At 44.7% G+C, this 14,132-nt stretch overlaps 1 protein-coding gene across 3 annotated transcripts in view; it reads right to left on the bottom strand.

The window, feature by feature from the left end:
• The window catches only part of zgc:86609 (ER membrane protein complex subunit 3-like), a 56,447-nt gene that overhangs the window by 36,399 nt on the left and 5,916 nt on the right, over nucleotides 1–14,132 (bottom strand). For all 3 annotated transcript variants that reach the window (XM_013132720.3, NM_001304023.1, XM_013132721.3), the window contains exon 5: nucleotides 4,696–4,800. In XM_013132720.3, the coding sequence (XP_012988174.1) occupies nucleotides 4,696–4,800 (105 nt within the window). The remainder of the gene's footprint in view (nucleotides 1–4,695; nucleotides 4,801–14,132) is intronic.

Here is a 14,132-nt window from a genome sequence, read left to right as displayed (position 1 = left end):
GCCCTGCTCGGTTTATATTTTACAAACATATCAGAAATGTATTCTGGGCCTAAACCATTCAGTGGTTTATCAACTAAAAACGGTTCATTGGATATTCTTCCATTAAATAAATTGTTCTTGTGCATTTAAAAAGCCATAACAACAAAATATCAGAGAAGGTTTTTAATAATTAACTATCCATCCATCATCTTCTGCTTATCCGGGGCCGGGTCACGGAGGCAGCAGTCTAAGCAGAGATGCCCAGACATCCCTCTCCCTAGACACTTCCTCCAGCTCTCCCGGGGGGGACACCGAGGTGTTCCCAGGCCAGCCGGGAGACATAGTCCCTCCAGCGTGTCCTAGATCTTCCCCGGGGTCTCCTCCCGGTGGGACGGGACTGGAACACCTTCCCAGGAAGGGGTTATGGAGGCATCCGAAACAGATGCCCAAGCCACCTCAGCTGACCCCTCTCGATGTGGAGGAGCAGCGGCTCTACTCTGAGCTCCTCCCGGGTGACCGAGCTTCTCACCCTATCTCTAAGGGATCGCCCAGCCACCCTGCGGAGAAAGCTCATTTCGGCCGACTGTATCCGGGATCTTAAATAATAATTAACTAATACTATAATAATATGTAAATCTCTAAATGTATATGGTTGCCAGCATTATTGACAATACACTGCAGAGGAAGTTTATTGTCATTTAGAATGGCCATTTGTACTGCATTTGCCTTCATTGCACATCTATACATTGCACATCTGTATGTCACATCTGTAACCTACATAATACTTAATACAAGTGCATTTTCTGCCCTCTTCTATTCACACTTCTTGTTAGATACTAACTGCATTTTGTTGTACTGTACTTGTAGTTGTTCAGTGACAATAAAGTTGAAACCTATCTTTAAAAATATATATATTAAGATATGCGCTTCACCAGTTAAATAAAACAAGTACTGTATTTTCCGCACTATAAGGCGCACCGGATTATAAGGCGCACCTTCAATGAATGGCCTATTTTAGAACTGTTTTCATATATAGGGGACACCGGATTATAAGGCACATAGAATAGAAGATACTGCAGAATTTCGAGACCACCTCGAAATTCATCAATGTTCATGTCCCGTGCTAGCGCTGTTGCCTTCATTCGAATAGTGACTGTAGAGACGCTTCTACTTGCTGCTCTCTGTTCAACAACCCACTGTTCGAGTTTGTCCTCTAACTGTGGCCATCTCGCTTTGTTCCCTCGGAAACTCTGTTCAGTCTTCTTTACTTGGCGCAGGTCATCTTCTTGCTTCCTCCATTTCCGTACCATTGATTTATTAATGTTGAATTCGCTCACTGCTGCTCTATTCCAATATTCTACTGCGTGACCGACAGCCTTGAGCTTGAACTCTGCGTCGTAAGCATGTCTCTTGAAAAGTGCCATTTTGGGGTCTTTATACACACAAGTGGTGTGGGACTGTGAGTAAGCACAGTACCGGTGTTTACTGACTACAGTAGCCGTAATGCTGCAAGCGGTGCGGCTTTGTAGTTTACCAGTCGTACTGAAACATTTTATTATTATTAAATTGTTTTTATTGGTTTTTCGTACTGAAACATTTTGACAGAGCGCCTTGAGCGCCGTGTACAACCAGTATGGATCAACCAATTAACCAATTGATCCATATATAAGGCGCTCCGGATTATAAGGCGCACTGTCTTTTTTTGAGAAAATTAAAGGCTTTTAAGTGCGCCTTATAGTGCGGAAAATACGGTAGTCAGGAACACTTCGGTGACTGGCAAGAGCTTTTTCTGAGTCAGTCATCTGAGTATCAGGGGTGAGAACAGATTTAATTTCACACCGGTACTGACCTGTAGGTGCATGTACTTCCGTACGCATATTGTGCCTTATTAGCACAATAATAAGGCACAACGATAGTCCTATTTGACTTGCCGATTCTTAATGATAACTTTATAATTCATTATAACAGTTCCCGGTTATGTTGTGCACATCATGTATTGCGCAGATCATGTAGATAGTCAATGTTATTTTGGCCCGTGCATGTCATTTTGGCCCAACATTATATTTGTCTTCTCCTGTCACTTTCAATAGGAAAGCGTTAACAATAGGCCAACAATATAAACTTATTTTTTATTTGAAACTAGAAAGAGATGTGTTTTTAATGTATATCCTATTCATATTTTCTACAATAAGCAGTTTAACAGGTTTTTTCTGCATGCATCGTAGCTGCATGTCTTCTAAGATATCATTGGTTTGAGATCAACATTGTTTCGACTGCTTATTTTCCATGGTAATGCAATGGACAGGTATTTGCATATAGCGGGAAGTGGAGACATGATCAGATGCTTTCTTTGTAGACTACGGTGTAGTGGTTAGACTTGGAATTGGAAAACTAGTTCATTCTTTCTATCATTACAATCCCAACTCATAACGACATTTAAGAATTGAATTTAGATTTTTATTGTAATTGACAACATTCTTCCATTTACGCTAGCAGAGACATTTGGCTTCATAGACCATACATTGCAGAGGATGTTTAGTGGCGTAGTACAACGTGAGATGAGATGTGCACTCTGCTTTTAAAAACTTACTGTGTACGGATATTCTTTCATTATCTAAACATAACAAGCATACACTTCAACATTAGGCATATCCTTGGAGGGTCGCAGATTGACTGCTGTTAGGTACCGGGATGAAATCCTTAGACACATTGTCAGATCTTAAGCTGGTGCAGTGGGCCCTGGGTTCCTCCTGATGCAGGACAATGCCCGGCCTCCTGTGGCCAGAGTGTGTAGGCAGTTCCTGGATGACGAAGGCCTTGATGCCATTGACTGGCCCTCACGTTCCCCAGACCTGTATCCAATTGAGAACCTCTGGGACAGCATAGACTGTGCATCCGACGCCACCAATGTGCGACACAGACTGTCCAGGAGCTGTCATTGATGCCCTGATCCAGGTCTGGGATGAGATTCCCCAGTACACCATCCGCCGTCTCATCAGGAGCATGCCAAGACATTGTCGGGAGTGCATACAGGCATGTGGAGGCCATACACACTACTCAGTCCCATTATGACTTGCCGTGAATAAATTCACACAAGCTGGAACAGCCTGTGATTTCAATTGTTTACTTAGATTTTGGGTGTGAGTTTGAATCCAGTCCTCAATCAGTTGGTGATTTTGGTTTCCATTGACCGTCATGTCATTTTTATTCTCAATGAATTACACAATGTACTGTAAAGATTTTCATCCTTAATGTGTTTAGTTCGAGACCCGATGTGTGATTTAAGTGTTCCCTTAATTTATTTGAGCAGTGTACATCAAAACGTACATCTCACACAAATGATTTCACTTAGCCGACCAGAAGCTTCTAACGTCATGACAATTTTCTGGAATATTCCAAGCTGTTGACAGTCAAATTAGTGTATGTAAACTTCTGACCCACTGGAATTGTGATACAGTGAATTATAAGTGAAATAATCTGTCTGTAAACAATTATTGGAAAAACTACCACAAAGTGTATGTCCTAACGAACTTGCCAAAACTATTGTTTGTTAACATTAAATCTGTGGAGTGGTTGAAAAATTACCGGGAGTATATGCCAAGGCACATTGAAGCTGTTCTGGCGGCATATGGTGGCCCAACTCCTTACTGAGGGACTTTGTTAGTTCTTCCTTAAATTTGTCACCAGTTTGTAACTTCAGCAAACAAAACAAAAAGCACTTTAAATAAATTGTATATGAGCAGGCAAGTGACGTATCCAGATTACACTGCCTGCCCCCCCCCCCCCCCCCAAAACTTTGCACACTACAATTTTTTGGACCGCCTTCAGCTTTCATTACGGTGCACATTTGCCATGGCATTGTTTTGACAACCTTATGACACACCATAACATTTATTTTCATCCAGAGTTGCATTCATTTTTGGCTGAGATTTTGTATTGATGTCAGGAGAGTCAAACCACTCCATGTGATGTCTTCTCTAGGATGAATCCTCGCATTGACATCAAGTGTGAGAAAACAACATCCTGGCTCTGAATTAGTGACGTATACTAAGGCCTTCTAGAGGGCCTTGAGGCATCAATACAATTGTCCACCTATTACAAGAATTTGTGATTGGTTGATTCTACTGTCATTCCAAAATGCTGCTCTAATTTAAGTCAATGTGAATGACATTGGCTGGTGCCTTCTGTTCAAGCCTGAGGGCCTAGCCAATTGACTTTGAGCACAGTTAGATTCTCATTGATATAAACCCTTCTTTTTTCAACCCAATCTGAAGAAATTCAATAGGAAGATCATTATATTTAAGACAAAAACAATTAAATAAATACAATTAATTATATACTCACTGTCCATTTTTCTTTTCTTTGGTCCGCTCATTTTTAAAGAAGGGCTCAAAGGGCAAAGTGAAAAATTTAAGTAGATAGTAATGCACCACACTCCAACAAAGGTCAATGTGCCTGGGGTGTATTGGGGGAACGTGGGCATTGCATGGAAAAGATAAAATGTTTAAATATATTATTTGGAAATGTTCGGCGGGCCGGATTAAAAAGTCCAACGGGACGTAAATGGGCCACGGGGCGTAGTTTGCCCATGTCTGATATAGGTTATATAGGTAGGGTTCTCGGAATCCAAGCCTATATTTGAATTTATTATATATAAATAATAGTACCAATCTTGAATATGTATGATAAGCAATGTACTTAATGCACAGAACTTACTGATGACAAAGCCAGAGAATGCCCAGTTTATCCATCCTCCAATAACAATCATGGGAAGCACATTGGTTAGATTTCCCTTCATCATGTCAGTCAGCATGCTGGTATCTGAAAAAGAAAGAAGTATATTCTTAATAATAACACAGATGTGACATTAGTTTATTTATTGTTACCATATTTTTATTGATTAGGGCTGTGACGGTATTGGAATTTCGGGTTACTGTGATTGGCTGGATCAATGAACTTGGCTACTGACATAACCCGTGGGAGGTTGCGTCCTTGCACTGCGGATTTGCTTCTTTCACGCTGCGGAACAGGTGCACCGCATTTACAAAACAAGCGTGGTGCAGTATTGAGATATCTATAAATGTATTTGAATGCTTATTTCACGATCTTCTACAGCCTATAAGTTCCTAGCAGCCTAAAGGCTACTCTACTTTCTGAGATTCCAACATTAGACATGTGCAAAATGTTTGTGCTTCTACATAAGATTTCTAAAGGCATTTCTGTTTGTGACATTACACAAATATTTTAATAAACACTGGGAAACCCATCGGACGTTGCGTTTATGGGTTTGTTGCTTGGATATCTATCAATTATTTTCTTAAATATAACAAAAAAAAATTGTCAAAACAGCCAAGAAATGACAGTGTTTCAAATTATTTATTAGAAACTGCAGCATAGCTACAAACCTAAAAGTGATTTCGAAATTAATCAAAATTGCTCTAGACTTCCTGTTTAATTTTTTTTCACGGAATGCAATTCAGTCACAAAAAACAGCTTTGCCAAAAGCTCTGGTTTGTTTGAAAGACCACTGAGAGACTACTGCAAGACTACTGCGTCCATTCTTGTAGCATGAGCAACTACATTTTTAAAGAACATGCAATAATGAAAAATATATTGTAGGATTAAACAATGGAGAATAAGCTTTTATAATATGATTACTGTCTTGTTCTTGTACCACTTTAAGAATTAGGGCAACAATGCATGGTTAATTTATTTTATTAACTTATCTTTGACAGTGAGGTAGGCTGCTTAGTTAAGCAAACTCTCAACCTCTCTTAATAACACTTAACATCCAGTACATGACATGACCATGTGACATAAACCAATCAGTAAACATCATGTTAATGTATTCAATGTTGTACACCTGAATATTACAATTACATTGGATATTGTTGAGTCCTGACTGCAGGAAACTTCCTGAACATGCAAACACACGCGCACAACCCACAAAACAGTACTAATCAAGTCCGCTCCATAGCAAATACACTCCTCAAAAGAATTAAGGGAACACAATCATCACAGTATAAAATCAAGTCAGTTAAACTTCAGGTATAACAATCTGGGCTTCAGGTGCCGCCTCATGCTACCAGTAGTGACAACATGTGCACTGGAGAGGCAACAGCAAGACAACCCCCAAAAAGGGAATGGTTTTGCAGGTGTGGTTACAGACAATTGCTCTCTCGTCATCCTTCCTGACTGATTCTACTCTAGTTTTGCTAGTGTCCTTGTCACTACCGGTAGCATGAGGCGGTACCTGAAGCCCATTCAGGTTGCACAGATAATCCAGCTCCTCCAGGATGGCACATCCATACATGCTGTCCCAAGAAAGTTTTTTGTGGGGCGCACATCTCAACTTACTTTGCACTACGCTACTGAACATCCTCTGCAAGGTGCTGGTCATAAAATTTGAATATAATCAAAAAGTTGATATATTTCAGTAATTCCATTCATTCCACACAGACTGATATATTTCAAGTGTTTATTTCTGTTAATTGTGATGATTATAACTGACAACTAATGAAAATCACAAATTCAGTATCTCAGAAAATTTGAAAATTACTTAAGACCAATACAAAAAAAATCCTAATTTTCTTCCGCTTATCCAGGGCCGGGTCTCGGGGGCAGCAGTCTAAGCAGAGATGCCCAGACTTTCCTCTCCCTAGACACTTCCTCCAGCTCTTCCGGGGGGACACCGAGGCGTTCCAAGGACAGCCGGGAGACATAGTCCCTCCAGCGTGTCCTAGGTCTTCCCCGGGGTCTCCTCCCGGTGGGACGGGCCTGGAACACCTTCCCAGGAAGGCATTCCGGAGGCATCCGAAACAGATGCCTAAGCCACCTCAGCTGACCCTTCTCGATGTGGAGGAGCAGCGGCTCTACTCTGAGCTCCTCCCGGGTGACCGAGCTTCTCACCCTCTCAATAAGGGATCGCCCAGCCACCCTGCGGAGAAAGCTCATTTCGGCCGCCTGTATCCGGGATCTTGTCCTTTCGGTCACGTAGATTGACCGGTAAATTGAGAGCTTCGCCTTGCAGCTCAGCTCTTTCTTCACCACAACAGACGATACATTGACCGCATTACTGCAGAAACTGCACCGATCCGTCTGTCAATCTCCCGTTCCATCCTTCCCTCACTCGTGAACAGGACCCCTAGATACTTAAACTCCTCCACTTGAGGCAGGCACTCTCCACCAACCTGAAGTGGGCAAGCCACCCTTTTCCGACTGAGGACCATGGCCTCGGATTTGGAGGTACTGATTCTCATTCCCACCACTTCACACTCGGCTGCAAACCGCCCCAGTGCATGCTGAAGGTCCTGGCTTGAAGGGGCCAACACGACAACATCATCCGCAAAGAGCAGAGACGAAATCGTGTGGTCCCCAAACCTGACACCCTCCGGCCACTGGCTGCGCCTAGAAATTCTGTCCATAAAAATTACGAATAGAACCAGCGACAAAAGGCAGCCCTGCCGGAGTCCAACGTGCACTGGGAACAAGTATGACTTACTGCCGGCAATGCGGACCAAGCTCCTGCTTCGGTCGTACAGGGACCTGACAGCCCTTAGCAAAGGACCCAGGACCCCATATTCCCGAAGCACTCTCCACAGGATGCCGCGAGGGACACAGTTGAATGCCTTCTCCAAATCCAGAAAACACATGTGGATTGGTTGGGCAAACTCCCATGAACCCTCCAGCACCCTGTAGAGGCTATAGAGCTGGTCCAGTGTTTCACGGCCCGGACGAAAACCACACTGTTCCTCCTGAATCCGAGGTTCTACTATCGGCCGTATTCTCCTCTCCAGTACCATGGCATATACTTTCCCGGGGAGGCTGAGAAGTGTGATCCCCCTATAGTTGGAACACACCCTCCGGTCCCCCTTCTTAAAAAGAGGGACCACCACCCCGGTCTGCCATCCCAGAGACACTGTCCCCGACCGCCACGCGATGTTGCACAGGCGTATCAACCAAGACAGCCCCACAACATCCAGAGACTTGAGGTACTCAGGACGGATCTCATCCAGCCCCGGTGCCTTGCCACAGAGGAGTTTCTTGACTACCTCTGTGACTACAGCCCGGGTGATGGACGAGTCCACCTCTGAGCCCTCATCCTCTGCTTCCTCAATGGAAGACGTGACGGTGGGATTGAGGAGATCCTCAAAGTACTCCTTCCACCGCCCGACAACATCCCCAGTTGAGGTCAACAGCTGCCCACCTCTACTGTAAACAGTGTTGGTAGGGCACTGTTTCCCTCTCCTGAGGCGCCGGACGGTTTGCCAGAATCTCTTCGAGGCCAGCTGATAGTCCTCCTCCATAGCCTCACCGAACTCCTCCCAGGCCCGAGTTTTTGCCTCCACAACCACCCGGGCTGCCGTCCACTTGGCCTGCCGGTACCCGTCAGCTGCCTCAGGAGTCCCACAAGCCAACCAGGCCTGATAGGACTCCTTCTTCAGCTTGACGGCATCCCTTACTTCCGGTGTCCACCACCGGGTTCGGGGGTGCCTCCTCGACAGGCACCAGAGACCTTACGGCCACAGCTCCAAGCGGTCGCTTCGACAATGGCGGTGGAGAACATGGTCCACTCGGATTCATTATCTCCAGCCTCCCTCGGGATCCAGTCGAAGCTCTGCCAGAGGTGGGAGTTAAAGATCTCTCTGACAGGAGACTCGGCCAGACGTTCCCAGCAGACCCTTACAGTACGCATGGGCCTGCCGAGTCAGTCCAGCTTCCTCCCCACGCCATCGGATCCAACTCACCACCAGGTGGTGATCAGTTGACAGCTCCGCCCCTCTCTTCACCCGAGTGTCCGAGACATACGGCCACAGGTCAGATGAAACAACAACAAAGTCGATCATCGACCTACGGCCTAGGTTGGAAAGATGGAGTCCCCAGTCAGACCACTTTCCAGCACCCCTCCCAGAGACTCCAAGAAGGTTGGGTACTCTGCACTGCCGTTCGGCCCGTAGGCACAAACAACAGTGAGAGACCTATCCCCGACCAGTAGGCGCAGGGAAACGACCCTCTCGTTCACCGGGGTAAACTCATGGCGGCAGAGCTGGGGAGCTATAAGCAAACCCACACCAGCCCGCCGCCTCTCACCATGAGCAACTCCAGAGTGGTGAAGAGTCCATCCTCTCTCAAGGAGTGTGGTTCCAGAGCCCAAGCCGTGAGTAGAGGTGATTCCGACTACCTTTAGTCGGAACCTCTCAACCTCACGCATGATCTCAGGCTCCTTCCCTGCCAGCGAAGTGACGTTCCACGTCCCTAGAGCTAGTTTCCGTGTCCAGGGATCGGGTTTTCTAGGCCCCCGCCTTCGACTGCCGCCCAATCCTCTCCGCACCAGCCTCTTATGGTCCCTACCGCAGGTGGTGAGCCCACAGGAAGGCGGCCCCACGTCGCTCCTTCGGGCTGAGCCCGGCCGGGCCCCATGGGGAAAGGCCCGTGCACCAGGCGCTCGTGTACGAGCCCCAACCCCAGGCCTGGCTCCAGTGTGGGGCCCCGGCTGCACCATACCGGGCGACGTCACGGACCTCAAAAAATTTTTTTTTTTTTAAATGTTGGCCAACTGAAAAGTATGAACATGAAAAGTATGAGCATGTACAGCACTCAATACTTAGTTGGTGCTCCTTTTGCCTGAAGTACTGCAGCAATGCGGCGTGGCATGGAGTCGATCAGTCTGTGGCACTGCTCAGGTGTTATGAGAGCCCAGGTTGCTCTGATAGTGGCCTTCAGCTCTTCTGCATTGTTGGGTTTGGTGTATCCCATCTTCCTCTTCACAATACCCCATAGATTTTCTATAGGGTTAAGGTCAGCCAAGTTTTCTGGCCAATTAAGAACAGTGATACCATGGTCCTTAAACCAGGTACTGGTAGCTTTGGCACTGTGTACAGGTGCCAAGACCTATTGGAAAATGAAATCTGACTCTCCATAAAGTTGGTCAGTAGCATGAAGTGCTCTAAAACTTCATGGTGGATAGCTGTGTTGACCTTGGACCTCAGAAATCACAGTGGACCAACACCAGCATATGACATGTCACCCCAAACCATCACTGACTGTGGAAACCTTACACTGGACTTCAAGCAACGTGGATTATGTGCCTCTCCTCTCTGCCTCCAGACTTTGGGACCTTGATTTCCAAAGGAAATGCAAAATGTACTCATCAGAGAACATAACTTTGGACCATACCAGTCCTTTTTGTCTTTAGCCCAGGCGAGATGCTTCTGACGCTGTGTCTTGTTCTGCCAAGAAAGTGTCGTAAGGTCAAGGTCTTTGTGGGATCACGAAATGTCCCAGTCGAACTGTATCCATGACAATTTTATCCGACACCCAAAATATCTCTATGATTTGATATAAAATTTGATATATTTGATATAAAATACCCAATAAGACTGGTACCTAAAGACAGCCATATCCGATCCAAAACATGCCAGGGAAGAGGGATAATCAGATCTTAATTTTGTCAGACAGTTAACAAAGAAATGTGTCTGAAAGACAAAAAGGCTGCATTAAGTTCGCTAAATTGTTTTAACCTGTCTGGCAGTGGCCATTGAGGTTGCACATGCATTTTATATTATAGCTTGGCCAGTTTCCTATTTCTCACAATCTACAATTTAATATTTTCATAAAGACAACCCTATTTTAAAATGTGTAGCCAAACAGAGAGTATGTATTATAAATGTATCTTGCTCACCTGGTAATGTGTGCGCTTTCATTTATTTGTTGAATAGGTAAATTCTTGGGCACAAAAAAGGGCTACCTGGCCTGTACATGTGTAGGAGTGTGTCTGTTGACTTCAGGTGTGTGAAGGGTGTCTGTAATAAAATGAACGTCCCTCAGGAGTTACGGTGCTTCTATTTTATCATCACCTCACACACATGAAGTCAACAGTGTTTTAGGCTATTCATTGCGATTGAGAATGATATAATGAATGAACTAGTTTTCCAGTACTAATCTGACCACTACACTTGGTAGCCTACAAAAACAGCTTCTGATCTCGTCTCCACTTCCCACTATATGCAATTACCTGTCCACTCATTTACTGCTGAAAATGAGCAGTTGAAACAATGTTGAGCTAAAAAAAAAAAAAAAATTATATTCATCCTAGAAGACATGCAGCTATGAGAGATGAAACCTGTTAAACAGCAAATTGTAGAAAATATGAAAAGGGTATAAATCATTATACATCTCTCTTTTGATTTTTCTAATTATAATTTTTGACGTTTTCCTACTGAAAGTGACAAGACAGAAAATAATTTGCACAGGCTAAAATATCATTGTCTATCTGCATGATCTGTACAATACGATGTGTACAGTTTTTATGAAGAAACACATCAAATAGGCCTATCGTTAGATAATAAGGCACATAAAATGCGTACAGAAGTGCATGCACCCACAGGTCAGTACTGGTGTGAAATAAAATCTATTCTCACCCCTGATCCTAAGATGACTGACTCAGAAAAAGCTCTTGCCAGTCACCGAAATGTTCCTGACTACGTGTTTTATTTAATTGGTGGAGCGCATACCTCACTAAGTGCCACTAATCATTCTCTGCAATGTATTGGCAATGAAGCTGGCAACCATATACATTTAGAGATCAACGGTGGGATAATTTTGGCCAGGATAATTGTGGCATGAAATTCTAATATTGTCCCACCCCTATTCACAAATAGACTCCATGAGGGTGACGTGAGGGTCCGATGTCCTCTAATGGAACCAGTGCTCACAGCCCAGCCCCATGCAGCTTGATTGGCATTTGACAGAGAAGACCAGAATTAGCAGGTCCGCCATTGGCCCTGTTCTCTTCACAGATGACAGCAGGTTCACATTGAGCACATGTGACAGACATGAGAGTCTGGAGTCGCCGTGGTGAACATTAAGCTGCCTGCAATATCATCCAGCATGACCAGTTTGGCAGTGGGTCAGTGATGGTCTGGGGAAGCATATCCTTGGAGGGTCGCACAGAGCTCCACGTGCTAGCCAATTGTACCCTGACAGCTGTCAGGTACCGGAATGAAATTCTCAGACCCATCGTCAGAACTCACGCTAGTGCAGTGTTTTTCCCCTCCTGAAGTTTCCCCAGGTGACCCTTATGTTCCTGATTGTGCTCGTTGGTGTTTCCCACCTGGCAGTCATTTGAGCATCGCCTGACTGCTGAGGTTGACCTATAAGTGGACACCCCTCCTAATTGCACCACCCGTTCCCTTTTCCATGACCCAATCGCATCACACATCCCTGGTTTAAAAACCCAGTCAGTTGGTTCTCTCAAAGAGAGTCTTTACCCCACATGGACATAGACACTTAAGATACATACGTGTCCCTGGGAAAAGTGGGCAAGTCGCCCTTGGGCATACACAACCCGCAGGAAAACTGTGTCTAAAAACACTAGTTAGAACTGAGTGGAACACCCACTGTGTTTTTGTATTGGTTGGTAGTCAGCTAAGCGGTTCTTGAGGCAGGCAAGTTTAGTTTAGGGGTGTTTGGACTATATTATTTAATTTCTTGGGTCCAGCTCAGACCCTTTTCCCTAACCCCTTTACCATGTGTTTAAAATAAAATGTTTTATGTTTGATGGTAGCTTTGGCTGTCTGTGTCGTTTGTAGGGCTGCAATGATTAGTCAACATAATCGACAACATCAATTGTAAACATTCGTCAAACTCAGAATTTCAGTGTCAATGCGTCGTTTCAGAGATGTTCTTAAGGGGGGAGACTACAATCTTGGCACTTTTCCCCTTAAGAATATTTCTGGTTGTTCATTTGTAACTGCAATGCACTACAAGTGCTGGGGGCAGGATCTCTTCCATTGTTTGCCATGACTGCAAGGCTAGTACTCATGAAGTAGGAATGATGGATCAGCAGTGAGAAAGACGTATTGTAACGTTTGTTAGTTTATCTGTCCAAAATCAATGGCTCACGGATGGTGCTGGCTAACAGAACGCTATTTCAGTTGTTTGCTAACGCGTTAAGTGCAATATTAAATCAGTGAATTATAGGAGTAGCCTACCATGTCTCGTCTTCCCTATTTTTTTCCTTGCGTTGATGCTATCGTCCTTTCAGAATAGTAAACCTGCTCCACTTAACGGTAGCTAGTTAGTCTGTGTGTTGGAATTACACTCACCTAAAGGATTATTAAGAACACCATACTAATACTGTGTTTGACCCCCTTTCGCCTTCAGAACTGCCTTAATTCTACGTGGCATTGATTCAACAAGGTGCTGAAAGCATTCTTTAGAAATGTTGGCCCATATTGATAGGATAGCATCTTGCAGTTGATGGAGATTTGTGGGATGCACATCCAGGGCACGAAGCTCCAGTTCCACCACATCCTGAAGATGCTCTATTGGGTTGAGATCTGGTGACTGTGGGGGCCATTTCAGTACAGTGAACTCATTGTCATGTTCAAGAAACCAATTTTAAATTATTCGAGCTTTGTGACATGGTGCATTATCCTGCTGGAAGTAGCCATCAGAGGATGGGTACATGGTGGTCATAAAGGGATGGACATGGTCAGAAACAATGCTCAGGTAGGCCGTGGCATTTAAACAATGCCCAATTGGCACTAAGGGGCCTATAGTGTGCCAAGAAAACATCCCCCACACCATTACATCACCACCACCAGCCTGCACAGTGGTAACAAGGCATGATGGATCCATGTTCTCATTCTGTTACGCCAAATTCTGACTCTACCATCTGAATGTCTCAACAGAAATCGAGACTCATCAGACCAGGCAACATTCTTCCAGTCTTCAACTGTCCAATTTTGGTGAGCTTGTGCAAATTGTAGCCTCTTTTTTCCTATTTGTAGTGGAGATGAGTGGTACCCGGTGGGGTCTTCTGCTGTTGTAGCCCAGCCGCCTCAAGGTTGTGCGTGTTGTGGCTTCACAAATGCTTTTCTGCATACCTCGGTTGTAACAAGTGGTTATTCCAGTCAAAGTTGCTCTTCTATCAGCTTGAATCAGTCGGCCCATTCTCCTCTGACTTCTAGCATCAACAAGGCCACAGGACTTTTTTCGCCCACAGGACTGGATGTTTTTCCCTTTTCACACCATTCTTTGTAAACCCTAGAAATGGTTGTGCGTGAAAATCCCAGTAACTGAGCAGAGTGTGAAATACTCAGACCGGCCCGTCTGGCACCAACAACCATGCCACGCTCAAAATTGCTTAA

Source organism: Esox lucius, chromosome 12, assembly GCF_011004845.1.
Source record: "Esox lucius isolate fEsoLuc1 chromosome 12, fEsoLuc1.pri, whole genome shotgun sequence".
In the NCBI taxonomy this organism is placed as follows: Eukaryota; Metazoa; Chordata; class Actinopteri; order Esociformes; family Esocidae; genus Esox; species Esox lucius.
The sequence above is the reverse complement of the archived record's forward strand: the minus strand, read 5'-3'. Positions and strand labels throughout refer to the sequence as shown.